Genomic DNA, 15,400 nt, shown 5'->3' with positions numbered 1-15,400 from the left:
CTCAGTTTAAAAATCGTTTTAGTAAGTAAAAGAGTGTTTTGTTAAGTTTAGTGATGGTGTAGTGGTCGAGATGGTCGGTCAAGTGATTTAATGCACGATGACAGTACCAAACAATGTGTAAGGCTTGTGTTTACGATCGGTAGGTCGTAAACACGTGTCGGATTGTGACTTGAGAAGTTGAGTCTAGAAATTTAAGGGAGAAAGAAGGGGCAGACACTCGCGTAACTCTCTAATGGTGGCATTTTAGGGGTATTTATAGGAAAATGGGTGGTTGTGTGAGTTTTGAGCGACAAGGCCGCATGGGCTGCTCAAAGAGGCGCGAGCCACGTCGCACGTCTTCGAGGTGTCTTGTCACTATCACACGAGGAAGTCATGATTTGTTCTATCCTAGGATTTACAAGAACTTGATTTGTACTTGACCATGTATGATTCCGGGAAATCTTAACATGGAAGCATTTGAATAGTTTGTTTTTTGTGTTTGACTCGGTTTGACTCGTTGTTGGAGTCAGGATTTGAATTTTGAGTCGGTTTTTGATCCGGTGTCGGTTTTTACTCTAGGTAGTGTCATTGAGACCCCGTCATCATGCATTAAACACTTCAGGTACTTTTAAAAGGTTTTGAATTGTTTTATTTTTGAAATCTTTTTATGTTTTCCGACGTAAAGTTGTACACGAACTATCGATCAAACGCCTCGATTCCTAAGCATGTTGTAGTCCGATAATCATCCGGTGTTTGTTGGAGACTCCACAGATACTCGGTATATACACAGGGGTAACCTATCAACGTCTGCTAAATATGATGTTCAAAGATCAAATTGGTGACATAATGGAAGTCTACATTGGTGATATGGTGGTCAAATCAATAAAGGCTGAGGATCATGTGAAGGACCTGGAAGTAGTGGTTCGGTTAAATCTCGTCGTCAAAAGCTACCAACCAAAACAATATTTATAACTTCACAACCTACTCTTAGTAAAGAGGTAAGTAAAGGTCGGATCACAAGGGACGGGTATTGTGGACATGGCCACCTACACACTAAGCCGATCTGTTGGACGTATAGCGGTCTTTTGAAAGCCACGCTCGGAGGCGTAAAAATGCTTTCGACCGGATCGTTTTAGATCGGGCGGTTTCGTCTCGGCAAGGGTCTCGAAATGATTAAAGATGTTCGAAGTCACCACCAAGCATTTGTGGGATGCTTGGAACCCGTTCGAATCCACTTTATACCTCGGTCAAACGATGCACAAAACAGTGTTTGACATAGGTACTAAAGATAAGGAATCGTCCCTCTTTAGCATCTTATCTCTAGAATGACTCTCGTACGCCCTGGATAAGGTCGTCCACTATCCAAAGTTTCTGAGTAAGATGTGAAGGTACGTATTCGGAAGCCCTTTTAATCAGACACCCAATCCCGCCCGCGGTAGCGGCCTTTACTGATCGATCTTGGTTGGTTGAATGCAAAAGTTGATAAAACGGTTCAAATGTATGAATGTGCATCCATTGGTTTAAACCTAACATATGAGAGCTTTATATGTCGGTTGATTTAATCCAAGTATCAAGTATAAGATGTGAAGTTAGATTTAATGTTGATTTGCATGCAAGACGGAAATTAAACACGCATTTACCGAGTTAGGTTTATGGTGCATAACGTGATCCATTTGTCTTAGTAAGACGTTTTGCAAATACGACTTTTGAATGAGAAAATTAGTCATCTGATCCATCCTATATCCGGGTTAGTCGGAGTCGGGATCGTCCTAGACTGATGCTGGAAAGGCGAACAGACTCTACATCAGGCAGCCAGAAGAGGCGCGAGCCTATTGGCGATGCAAGAGGGTCGCCCCTGGTTTGAAAACAGAAAAAGGAATGGCCTGTTTAGGCGTGGGTCAGTCAACGATGGAAGACGCATTCTGACCATTGAAAAACGTTTGTAAAACGTGTTGAAAAATGTGTATTTGGACCCGTTTTGGTTTGAAAAGGCCGTGTACTATATTGATTTGAAGAACGAGACTTGAATAATCGTAAATGTTTTGACGATATTCGATGTCGGGTTTGACTTTGCAAGCTTGACATGAATAGTTTTGAAAATGATTATGAACTAATTGTTTTAAGTTCATTTGAATATAATTAGTCAATATTCATCATCGTACTCGGGTTAAAATCTGACATGGTATATGGAACCTAGGATGACTTTGTGTTGATGACTAATACATTTATTTTGAAAATGTAAAGAAATGATTAAAGGCTTTAAAATACCCTTCAAAATGTAAATAAATGAAATAGAAGGCTTTAAAATACCTTTTAAATGTAATTAACCAAATATTATCACCGAAACACGGATTAAACCGTCATGGTATTAGGAACCTTGGTGAAAAATGTTTTATGGTTAATGCTTGTAAAAATGGTTTGAAAATATTTGAAATGGTAAAAACCGTTTACAAATATGAAAATAAAGAGATGAAGAGACCTAATATGGTTTGGACTTAAGGCTGGGCAGGATCCTTTAGGCGCGAGCCTATCTGCTACGTAAGTAGCCTCAGCCTCAACCAAAAGTCTGGTTTTGGCTCATTCTTCCCATGTTTTGGACCATGCTATGCATGATTTAGCATGTTATAGTCATAAAACAAATGAAAACATTATAAAAGAAGAGTTTTACACCCTCATACTTACATGCTAGGCTTATGGTGAGAAATCGACGTAAGTGTATCAACTCGTTTGGTCGGAAAACTCGGTATAAAACCGTTTTGGTAAGTAAAAAGAGTGTTTTGTTAAGTTTAGTGATGGTGTAGTGGTCGAGATGGTCGGTCAAGTGGTTTAATGCACGATGACGGTACCAAACAATCTCTATGGCTTGTGTTTACGATCGGTAGGTCGTAAACACGTGTCGGATTGTGACTTAGGAAGTCGAGTCGAGAATTTTAAGGGAGATGTGAGGGGGCGGACACTCGCGTAACTCTCAAATGGTTGCATTTGAGGGGTATTTATAGGAAAATGAGTGGTTATGTGAGTTTTGAGCGGCGTGGCCTCCTGGGCTGCTCAACGAGGCGCGAGCTATGTAGCATGTCTTCGAGGTGTCTTGTTGCTTTCACATAAATGCAATCATGATTTGTTCTACCCTAGGATTTGGATGAACATGTGTGGTACTTAACTATGTAAGATTCCGGGAAATCTTAACATAGAAGCATTTGAATGGTTTTGTTTTTCGTGTTTGACCCGGTTTGACTTGTTGTTGGAGTCGGGATTTGAATTTTGAGTCAGTTTTTGGTCCGGTGTCGGTTTTGACTCTAGTTAGTGTCATTGCGACCCCATCGTCATGCATTAAACACTCCAGGTACTTTTGAAAAGTTTTTAAATGTTTTATTTTCGAAATCGTTTTAAGTTTTCCGACGTAAAGTTGTACACAAACTGTCGATCAAGCATTGCGATTCCTAAGCATGTTGTAATCCAATATCATCGGGTGTTTGTTGGAATCTGAGCAGATACTGGGTATCTACAGAGCCCCCACTTTGACTGAGGCTTGGACAGGGCAAAAGTCAAAGTAGAGCCCGCAGGTCAATCGAAGATTACAACCTGGAGACCCAAGCTACGTCAAGGCGGCACGAAAGGATTCAGACTAAGGACCTGCCGTTGGGAAGGATGACACCAAGGCGACTCGAGGGTACGAGCCAAGGAATTATCGTCGGGAACAGTTTAGAGTTTGTCGACTGTCCGTACGGGTCGTTTAAAGTCCGTTAGACTACGTATAAAGGCTCGCCAGCCATAAGAAGTAGTCATACCTGAGGTATCTTCGGGATATGACCTTGAGTTTTGTCTTGTTTGCGGATAAAGGCTCGCCAGCTGTGTGGAGGAGTCATACCCGAGGCATCTTCGGGATACGTCCTCGATTTGTATTGTTTGCGGACAAAGGCTCGCCAGCTGTTGTGCGTGTATGAAAGGACTCGCCAGCCGCTGCGCGTTGTAAGGCTCGCCAGCCATTGTGCGTATATGACGGGGCTCGCCAGCCGCTGCGCGTTGTAGGGCTTGCCAGCCGCTGCGCGTTGTAAGGCTCGCCACCCATTGTGCGTATATGAAGCGGCTCGCCAGCCGCTGTGCGTTATAAGGCTCACCAGCCATTGTGCGTATATGAAGGGGCTCGCCAGCTGCTGCGTGTTGTAAGGCTCGCCAGCTTTTGTACGTTTATGAAGGGGCTCGCCAGCCGCTGCGCGTTGTAAGGCTCGCCAGCCATTATGCATGATGCGTGTCTAATATATGATGTTTTTCACCTCATTTCACACACATTTCAGAGCTCAATTGAGTAGTTTATGCTACTATTTCCCTTTTTTCGTGTATTTCTTCTTTTTCGTGTGATTTTGTAGGAATGTGAAGAATTCGGTGGAAAATGGACCAAATCTGTCCCAGAGCGCTTAGCTTAGGATTGGACATAAGGAGAATGCTCGAGGAACAAACTTGGTGTGCGTTTCAAGGCCTAAAAGATAGCAAAAGCATGGTTGCGTACAAGTTGCAAAGCTTAAACAAGTGAAGAAGTGCTTCTTCTCGACATTGCAGGCTGCTTAAAATGGCTATATCTCGAGTTCTCAATCTGATAATCAAGTGATTCCAATTGAAGGTGAAAGCTTATCCTCTTTTATTTCCAACGCCGCATAGAACGCCTGATTTGACCAAGTAACGAAGAAATGGCAGCTATTTTAAGATCGATGCGCGTTGCAGAATTCGTTAGAATGCATTACTGTACAACACCCTTGGTCGATCGACTGGTTTCAGTGGTCGATCGACCACCCCATGACCACCATAGCTGTTAGACGGAAATTAAAAGATTAGTAAAAGCCCATTATAATTAGGTTTTTAGATATAGGTTACGTGAAACTCTTTATAACGTAACCTCATATCCTGTATTCATCATTCAGTTCCTATTAGATTATCATTAGCTTACAATCAATTATTCAATACGTTAGATTGTCCTTCATACTTTATTTCTCAATAAAGCTTTGCTTCGGATCTTCTTCTGCTTTGCTATTTTGGCATTATTCCCTTTTAATTTACAGTTCACTTTATTTGCCTTTTAGTTTAGAATTGCTAGTGTAGATATCCCGAAACCGTCATTTACGTTTTATGCAATTTAATTGTTCTTCTAGTTTAATTATGATTTATATTCCTTTAATCGCAAATTATATTGTTGTTATCATTGTTAGTATGTGTAGCTAAATCACCCTTGCTAGGATGTAGGGGATCTATAGCGTAGATGGCATTAGAATAGGTTACCCACGGATTAGGGCTTGGTCGACCGACTGGCTTATCTGGTCGGTCGACTGAGTCGGTTGGTCGATCGACTGGGGTAGCTGGTCGATCGACCACCTTCATGTCTGATTTGCTTCGTTTAAAATCGTTAAGTGCAATATCTATCAATGAGACCTAGCGGAGACTTGTTAGATGCTTAGTTTTGACCAACCCGTAGATCAAAAGATAGGGAAGGACTTAGATTAACGAATTAAGACGGCTAAATTGCTAGATTGAAAGATAATGTAATTTAGGCATTAGGATCACTAGTCAGGAACGAAAGTTAGTATTAGTGACACCTAGGGACTTATAGCATAGACCGAGAGGGGCTATTAGTTGACTTGGACTGAGAGGACATGTCATACCCATCACACACGACTGTTTTTCGAAACTTACCTAGACTTATGTGCCATCGTATTTGTAGTGACCCGACCATCCTAGCTCCTTTTTAGTATTTGTTCACATCATTTATTTTCATTGCTTATTTTTTATTGTCTTTTTATTTTACTTGCATTTAGTTTAGCTATTAATCATATCAAAATCCCCCTCATTGTTACCCTTTGACTAAAATTGAAAGCAACTATAATCTCCCTACCTCCCTGCGGATCGACCCTGACTGCCACTAGCTATAGTAGTAGTTTGGTTTTATAAATATTATTTTTGGTGCACACAACGACAAGCATCAATGCGTATATGAAGGGGCTCGCCAGCCGCTGCGCGTTGTAAGGCTCGTGAGCCATTGCGCGTATATGAAGGGGCTCGCAAGCCGTTGCGCATTGTAAGGCTCACCAGCCATATGCGATTGTAAGGCCCGCCAGCCATAATGAAGGGTCAATTGATCGACCGTGAAAATAGCCGCGTTGGATGGGCTTGTTTTGAAATAGCGGGCTTCGCGAGGAAGCCCCCGACATCCTGTTGGGGAATTTCGGTGTTTGCATTGAATGTTTGAGGGGATAGCGAGTTTGGATCCCGCTACCTGCTTGTTTTTTACAGATGGGGCTTGTGACGCCGCCGTGGAAATAGCGAATTTTGAATTTAACTATTATTGTTTTTGAAGTGACGGCTTATGTTGTCGCCGTTGACATTTGAAGAATTAGTGAATTTGAATTTTCACTATTGTTGTTTGAAATGAAATGGCGGTTTTAATCGCCGTCGTTTGGATTTTGAAGGAATATTGAATTTCGAATTTCACTATTATTTTTTGAAATGAAATGGCGGTTTAAATCGCCGTTTGTTTGAAGTTTGAAGAAATAGTGAATTTGAATTTTCACAATTGTTGTTTGAAATTAAATGGCGGTTTTAATCGCCGTCGTTTGAAATTTGAAGAAATAGTGAATTTGAATTTCCACTATTATTTTTTGAAATGAAAATGAAACGGCGGTTTTGGTCGCCTTTGTTGAAGTTTGATAGTTTATGTAGGGAAATTGGGCCAAAGCCAAAAATTCCGCTGAAAAAGCAAGGGGAAAGCCTCATTGAGGCGCGAGCACGTTGGCGAGGGAAGGGAGCTTCCCTTTTTTCTGTAAAAGACGCGAGAATGGGAAGCTCGCCATTCTCACTTTGTCTTCTCCAAACGTGCGACAAACAGGCGAAAACCACCATTGTCGACCCTACTTCTTTGCTCATTTTCTTGCCATTATCAACATGTCATCTCAAGGTACGTAGTTCCTCTTGAATCCAATTGAATTTGCTGGTCTTTTCGTTGATTGAATTAGGGCGAAATCATATACCCTCGAAAATGGAATTGGGCGTTTTTGATTGAGCCAATTTTGAGTGAAATTGATGATTGTATTAGGTTAGAAACCTGTTTAGGAGTATAGGGGTGCTTTTAGTTTGCATTTTGGTCCCCGTTTCCGTTCTACATGCTCGAAAAACGTGAGTGAGGCGAAGAAACCGTCTCATTTCACAATACGAAGTTTATTTGCTTTAGTTGTGTGCCCCATTAGGTTGCATTGTAGTCGGGGAAGACCATTTTTTCCATTTTGGACCTTTGTTGGGTATTGTGGGCAAAATTGGAATTTCCGCCTTTTGTGACGGTCTTATATCTGACACAATAAGCGTCTGTTTAGGCTTGAATTGAGTCAGTTTGCTTTGACATGGACCTTATTGGTAGTTTAGGTCACTTTGAGATGTGGTAAAATCACGTTGCCTCGTTGTGGTCGTATTTTGATATTTTGACCTGTTCGTGCTCAACACTACAAGAAAACACGATAAAGGCGACAGACATACTACAGTCGCCAAATTGGCGACAGGAAAAAAAAAGCGGGCGACCACTATCCGTCGCCAATTTGGCGACTATACCTTTTTATCCAAAAATCCGTATGAAATCCACGGGCGACGCAATATTATCCAAATTGGCGACCGAAATCAGTCGCCAATTTTGGCGACCAAAACCCGTCGCCAATTTGGCGACCAAAAACGGTCGCCAACCCTCTGTTTATTTTTTTTTCGCCAATTTCTTCACCCCGTCCCCTTCATTCACTTCAATCACAACTTAAAAAAAAAAAAACGCAGCAGTTTGTCCGACGATCCGACGCCACCACCAACTACAACCACCGGACGCCACCACTCGCCGCCGCCATCCGCACACTACATCCCTACCGACCCTTTGTTTATAATAAAGGTTTGTTTTCGACTCAAATCGATTTAATTACTTCAATCCTTCATATTTTGTTTAAGTTGTGATGTTTATTTAGTATCTAGTTGTAATTTATACATTAGTGATGCTTATTATTGTATGTAGTTGTAATTTAATTAGCATTTTTGTTAATTAATTTGAGTTAGGGTTAGAAATTGGGGTTTTTGTTAAATTAGTAATGTGATTTGATTAGGGGATTGTATAAGGTAGTATAGTTTTAAGAAGGTAGAAATTGGGGTTTTTGTTAAATTAGTAATGTGATTTGATTAGTGATGCTTAGTTTTAGTAATATTGAAGTAGTATTGTTGAAGGTAGTATAGTTTTATGAAGGTAGTATAAATTTGCCTTATAATTAACCAAATTAAGTTAGAATGATTTAATTAGCATTTTTGTTAATTAATTTGAGTTAGGGTTAGAAATTAGCATTTTTGACAACTTGTATAATTAACCAAATTAATTAAGTTAGAATGATTTAATTAGCATTTTTAAAAAATTAATTAGCATTTTTCTTGAATGGAATGAGCATGATGTATAAATTTGTTAAATTAGTAATGTCATTTGATTAGGGGATTGTATAAATTTGCCTTATAATTTTGACAACTTGTTTAATATATAATGACCTAGTACCCGTTCAAGAATTACTCATTAGGAGCAATTATTGAATAGTCCCCATTTTGGGACTCGTCTTTGTACGTTCAAGTCACTTAGGTAGTAAACACATAGTTGTGATTTTATTAATGAGAAAAGAATTTGGTTGCAAATTTCTCCAATGTTCTCTGAATACATATGTGGAATATGTATCTTTTCCACATTGTGTATTTGGAGAACTAAGGGGAATTGTCTTTGCCGAATTTTTTCTCATTAATAATTCACAAATGTGTGTTTGCTAGTGACTTGAAACGTACATTGATGGGTTTAGGTTGGAGTGATAAGGACCCAATTGAAATCTTGAAATTAGCATAAAATGGAGGATGAGATAACCATTGCTTTTTTTGTTGAAATTAAATATTATTATTTAAAATGGTTAGTTTGCTATATATTGCTTATAGATTAAAATGAAGAGATCTGAACGTAGCTGGATGTACGAAGAAAGAGTAGATAAGAAGAAACGTCCTATCGCTAGATTTGTAAAGGGAGTTCGTGGATTTATTGAATTTGCTAGATGTCAAGATTCATATGATTTGGAACAACATAAACTTAGGTGTCCTTGTACTAAATGTAAAAACTTAAAATATTTATTTGACATTGAAGTAGAAGAGCATCTTGTTACAAATGGTTTTTTTCCAAACTACTACAATTGGATCTCCCATGGAGAAAAATATTATCCCGAAGAACCTCAAATCCAACAAAATGAGAACCCATATAGAGAAATGGTACTTGATGCCTTTCAGTCTAATGATTTCATTAATGACGACCGTGTACCAATGATTGATGAAGAACAACCAAACCCAAGAGCAAAAGCCTTTTTTGACATGCTAAGTGCTTCCGAAAAAACCTTATATGAGGGGAGTAGAATGACATTGTTACAAGTTGCATCCAGGATAGTTTCTTTAAAATGTGAGTATAATATGCCATTTAAAGCCGTTGATAGTATTGCTACGTTGGTTGAGGATGTTATACCCGATAATAATGTTATGACCCGAAATTTCTATAATACCAAGAAAGTGGTCAAAGGTCTTCAACTTCCACATGAAAAGATTGATGCATGTCCTAAAGGATGTATGCTTTTTTGGAAAGATGATGCTTTGCTTGACAAATGTAAGAAATGTCAAAGGGATAGATATGAGACAAGTGAAGGAAATATTGTTTTGAAGGGGAAGAAGGGTAATAAAAGGAGTGGAAAGAGAAAGAAACCAATATCAGAAAACACATTAATTTATTTTCCATTAGCTCCTAGACTTCAAAGAATGTATGCCACGAAAAATCTTGCCAACCAAATGAGATGGCACAAAGAAAATCCTCGTACACCAGGAAAGATGTGTCATCCGAGTGACGGGGAGGAGTGGAAGCGTTTTGATAGGTTATATCCCGATTTTGCCGAGGAACCTCGCAATGTGAGACTTGGCTTGTGTACGGATGGGTTTGACCCTTTTGGTCAGTTTGGTAGAAACTACTCCTGTTGGCCCGTAATGACCACGCCGTACAACTTACCTCCTTGGCTTTGTCTGAAAAGACAATTTATTTTCCTCTCTTTACTTATTCCCGGTCCTGATAACCCAAAAAACCATCTGGATGTTTATTTACAACCGTTCTTTGGAGGAACTGAAGTATTTGTGGGAAGTTGGTGTAGAAACATTTGATGTGTCGAAGAAGCAAAATTTCCAACTAAGAGCTTCATTGTTATGGACTATAAATGATTTTCCCGCATATGGTATGCTATCGGGATGGCTACCGGGCGAAAGGCATGTCCTTATTGCATGGATAGGAGTAAAGCATTTTATCTTCCTAATTCCAAAAAATTAGTTGGTTTGATTGTCATAGATGTTTCTTACCGGATGGACATATTCATAGAGAGAACAAGAAATCTTTCTTAAAAGGTAAGGAGGTGCGTGACAATGCTCCGGTTCGACTCAAGGGGATGAGATATGGGAGGCTCGTCGTGATTTGCCAACAACTGTCGATGGGACTGAAGAAGAGTTTAAAGAGTTGAAAAAGAAAAAAATGGTTGGTTTAAAAGAAGTATTTTTTGGGAGCTTCCCTACTGGAAAACAATGTTGATCAGACACAATTTGGATGTGATGCACATAGAGAAGAACTTCTTTGAGTTACTTATTCATACGATTATGGATGTAAAAGGAAAGACACGTGATGATATTAATTCAAGAATAGAATTGAAGAAATTTTGTGATCGTCCTAAACTTCATATTCGTAAGGATGGGGCTAAACCAAAAGCCATATTTACTCTTGACAAAGCTCAAAGAAAGGTATTGTGCGATTGGATAGGAAACTTGAAGTTTTCCGATGGATATGCATCCGATTTGAGCCGTTGTGTTGATTTGAAGGAACTGAAGTTGAAAGGGTTGAAAAGTCATGATTGTCATGTTTTCATGGAGCGCTTATTACCCGTGGCTTTTAAAAATTTACTCCCGACTACGATTTGGAATGCGATTCTGAAAATAAGTCAATTTTTTAGAGATTTATGTTCCTCCACGATATCAGTTGAGGACATGAGTCGTTTAGAAGACCAAATACCAGAAATTTTGTGTAAACTTGAGATGATATTTCCGCCTTCTTTTTTCAATTCGATGGAGCATCTACCTATCCATTTGCCATATGAAGCTAAAGTTGGTGGACCCGTCCAATATAGGTGGATGTATCCTTTCGAAAGGTTTCTTAATCATGTGAAGAAAAAAATTGGTAATAAAGCTCGTGTGGAAGGTTCTATATGCAATGCCTACCTAACGGAAGAGATTGCCAATTTTTGCTCTCTTTATTTTGAAAAACATATTGAGACCAAAGCAAAATACTTGAATATTGATGAAGCGGATGAACTAGACACAAGTATACCCAAGTGTTTCCAAATGCGGGATGAAATAGGGTGTTCATCGATTGGGGAACAAGATTTCTGGATGACAAGGAGTATAACCGTGCCCACCTTTATGTGCTATCTAATTGTGAGGTTTTGGAGCCATATGAAGCTCAATTTGTGACAGATTTCATTAAAGATCACCCTAATGTGAACAGAGAGGATGTTTGGCATAAGCATGAGGATCAATTTCCAGCCTGGTTTCGGAAGCATGTATGTAAGCTAAATATTCAAGATGATGTGATAAGAAGCTTGGCTTTGGGTCCTTCTCGAAAGGTTGTGACGTGGAATCGATATTCAATTAATGGGTTTAAGTTTCAAACATTTGACTATGGCAAAAGTAAGGCTAAATGCAACTACGGCGTTACTATTTCTTCTCTTGATGGCAATGATTATTATGGCATATTAGAGGATATCTTTGAGTTGTGCTACAATGGCCGGGATAGGAGTTATAAAACCGTCTTATTCAAGATTCAATGGAGGGATAATTCCGTAGGCGAACGAGAGTCCATGATCGTTACAAACTCGTGGAAGTGAATCATACTCGAACCTACTCTCAATATGACCCATTTATACTTGCACAACAAGCTCATCAAGTTTATTTTGCATCTCTTCCGAGCACAAGCAATGATAGACAACAAAAGCAATGGTGGGCCGTTTTTAAAACAAAGGCACGATCAGATGTTGATACATCTTTTTTCCAAGAAGAGGTTGTATCAGAAACAGTTTTGTCCCCAGTTGATCATGATGAAATTATTTATGCAAATGAGATAGAAGCGGATGAGGAGTTAGAAGAGGAAGAAGAAGAGAATGATAAGGAGAGGGATGGGATAGAAGAGGGGGAAGAAGAAGAAGAAGAGGAGGAGGAAGAGGAAGAAGAAGAAGAAGAAGAAGAAGAAGAAGAAGAAGAAGAAGAAGAAGATGAGGATGATGATGATGATGATGAGTAAGAGAAGGTATTAAAAGTATACATATCAAAATTTGGAAACAATTATTAGCGTTTTATTTTGTCTTTTATACTTGTTTATTAGGTTTTATTTTTTTGTATCTTATAATAATTATCTTGTAATATTTGCTAACACTTTTTATTCAATTGTAGTACACATGGCTCCTGGAGGAAGTAGGCAGCGCGGAGGCTATAGTGAGGGAGGTAGTAGCTCCCGAGAGCAGGAGGAGGACGTTGACCGTTCTACTACGGAGGTGAGTGAGGAGGAGGAGGAGGTTGCTATACCCCGACATACTGACAACAGGATGATCCTTGATCCGAATGGTCTTTGGTAATTTTTTATTCATTCTATTTTGTAATTTTTTTATTTAGTAATAAATGACTTTTTTTAGACATATGTTAATTATACATTTTTTTTTCCTATATAATTATGTTTTTAACATGTTTGATTTCAGGTTTAGAAGTCAAACAGTTGTTCGTGGTGTGACTAATAGCACCCAAGAGAACATGACACACGGCGTTACTTGTTGGAGTAACGCTAGTGATGAAGATAAGGAGATGTGGTTCAACAACTTCCGGGTATCTATTTATAAAATATATATTATTAAATATAATTTATTTATTCTTTTTACCTTATTATTAATTTGTTTCTCATCTATGTGTTTACTTTTTGTAGCGTGTGTTCTATTGGCCAACCAACCTTGAGCGCCTAGTTTGGCAAAGGTATAATGACATTGGCAAGAAGAGGCTAAGGGACAACATGTATAAGGTGTCTAAGAGGAAGAAGGCGCCATCTTTCATGAAAGGTATTTAGTTTCTTTTAATACCCGTAATTAGTTAAAATTCATTACATATTTTGAAAATATATTAATTAATAATTGTTATTTTATTGATTACAGGTTCGTCATATGAGGAATATACCAAGTACCGGAACAGTCCTGAGTTCAAGGAAGCATCGGCCCGGAACAAGATCAACATGAAAGGAGGAGATAAGGATGCGGAAGTTGAGCCTACTCATTATGGAGGGTCTCAATCTTTTCATGATCGTGTGGTATTAGATGTAAGTTATTTGTCTTAGCTTTTAATTTAATAGTCTTCTAATTTAATTAGTCTCATTAATTATCATGTTTGAGTAACAATTTCCTTGTTTTTTTTCCGGAAGACCAAGAAGAATAAGGGTAAGGTACCCACGATTGTTGATCTCTTTGTTGACACTCACGCAAAGAAGACAAGCAAGGGCAAGTTGATCTTCGCGAAGGAAAAAGATCAACAGTTATATGTAAGTGTCAAAAAATAAAAATTTCTTAGCTTTTTAAAGTATATGTTTTATCAATTTTTAGATAAGTAACCTCTAACCATTAATGTTTTATCAATTTTTTAGGAACAATTCCTTGTCCGTAGGAAGAACAACCCGGAAATTGATGACAATGAGCTATGGTTTGATCTTGTTGAGGGGTTCCAAAGAGGAGATGTGTATGGAGCCGGGTCGGCAAAGGAGATTTTCTACCCTCCTACAAGAAGAAGAGGGTCAATTTCCTCCCAACAACAACCTTATACCCCAAGTGTCGTGAGTGTGCTCCAAGCTCAATTAGCCGCCAAGGAAAGGCAGGATGCCGAGAGGGAGAGGCGGGATGCCGAGAGAGATGCTGAAATTCGGAGGATGAAGGAGGAAATGGAACGGATGAACTCCTTCTTCGCCAATTGCAACACTGGGTGGCGCCCGCAACCAAAGGATCCTAGAGATCCTAATCATGGAGGTGGTAGTGGAGCGGGAGCAAGTTTCCCTGTTTCGTAGTTATGTAGTAGAACTCGTAGTTATTCCCGGATAATGTTAGTTGACCAAACTCGTAGAACTCGTAGTTGTGTGTATGGAACTTGATTTTCTTTATCAAGTTTGGTTGTGTTGGCTTCCCATGTGTTCTCTGCTGGAAGTGTTGGTTTATTTGCAGGTTTTACGTATTTGGCTAGGTAAAAAACGATTTTTAGGCAAAAAAACATGTAATTTTGGCGACGGACACTGGGCATTTGGCGACGGCATTCCGTCGCTAAGTCTCTGATCATGAATTAATTTTAGGGACGTTGGCGACGGAAATCAGTGCCATTGGCGACGGAAATCAGTCGCCAAAATGGCGACCAAGTTCTGTCGCCAAAATGGCGACCATTACCCGTCGCCATTTTGGAGGATATGGAGATGACGTGTATATTTAAAAAGCGACAAATGGCGATCGCTAAATTGGCGACTAATGACGATCGCCAATTTTGGCGACGAATTTCGGTCGCCCGCTTTAAAAAAATTCAGTCGCCAAAATTGGCGACGAACGCCTGTCGCCAAAAGCGACCAAACCTTGCTACGAAGTGCGGGCGACGGGCCTTAGTCGCTTTATTCTAAATGGCGACTGTTCTCAGTCGCCTTATATGGTCGCCAATTACCTTATTTGTTGTAGTGTCAAATCGGCGTAGAAATTCCCTCTTTGAGTTGTAGAAAATACCCCATTGCATCGGGAATATATTTTGGGTTGTTGGCGGACCTTGTGTGGGTCTTGAGGTGCCGTTTTTGGTTGTCATTGTTTTGACTCGTCTTTTGCTTGAAAAGAAGGGCGAGTCGCTTTTTTTGTAGATTGTTTTGTTTGGTTGGGTTTGGGTGGGATTGCCCTTGTTCTGCTTTGCAGGTTTTCTTTTTTGGATTTGTCGAATTTATGCCGTCGTAATGCCGAAATTTTGGCTGACGTTCTTTGATTGCCTTTGGTTGTAGGGGAGTGCTCGGGACCCGTCAGGTCCATTGTCGCGACCTTGGAGGACCTGTTCGGGATCGGACCAGTTAGTACTCCAGCCAGTGCGCCTGACGTGACCGTGGAGGACGCTTCTGAGGAGGAGGAGCCCTCCGAGGAGGCTGTTAGGACTGAGAGAACCGCTGAGGTTCGTGAGGGGCCTGTTGTTGAGGCTGCTGGTGCTGAGGGAGCCGCTGGGGCTCGGGAGGAGCCTGTTGTTGGGGCTGCTCATGTTAAGAGAGCTGAGACAGGGTCTCAGG

General features: G+C 39.9%; 1 protein-coding gene across 1 annotated transcript; it reads left to right on the top strand.

Moving 5' to 3' along the window:
* Window positions 1–7,769: 7,769 nt before the first annotated feature.
* On the top strand, window positions 7,770–14,201 carry LOC141602718 (uncharacterized). Its single transcript, XM_074422847.1, has 7 exons — window positions 7,770–7,885; window positions 12,526–12,703; window positions 12,828–12,951; window positions 13,049–13,178; window positions 13,272–13,432; window positions 13,535–13,651; window positions 13,754–14,201. The coding sequence occupies exons 2-7, from the start codon at window positions 12,531–12,533 to the stop codon at window positions 14,165–14,167; spliced, it is 1,119 nt and encodes a 372-aa protein (XP_074278948.1). The 5' UTR covers window positions 7,770–7,885; window positions 12,526–12,530; the 3' UTR covers window positions 14,168–14,201.
* Window positions 14,202–15,400: the final 1,199 nt, after the last annotated feature.

The sequence above is a fragment of the Silene latifolia genome, chromosome 9 (genome assembly GCF_048544455.1).
Source record: "Silene latifolia isolate original U9 population chromosome 9, ASM4854445v1, whole genome shotgun sequence".
Lineage (NCBI taxonomy): Eukaryota > Viridiplantae > Streptophyta > Magnoliopsida > Caryophyllales > Caryophyllaceae > Silene > Silene latifolia.
Note: the sequence above shows the minus strand (reverse complement) of the source record. Positions and strands in the feature narration are given on the sequence as shown.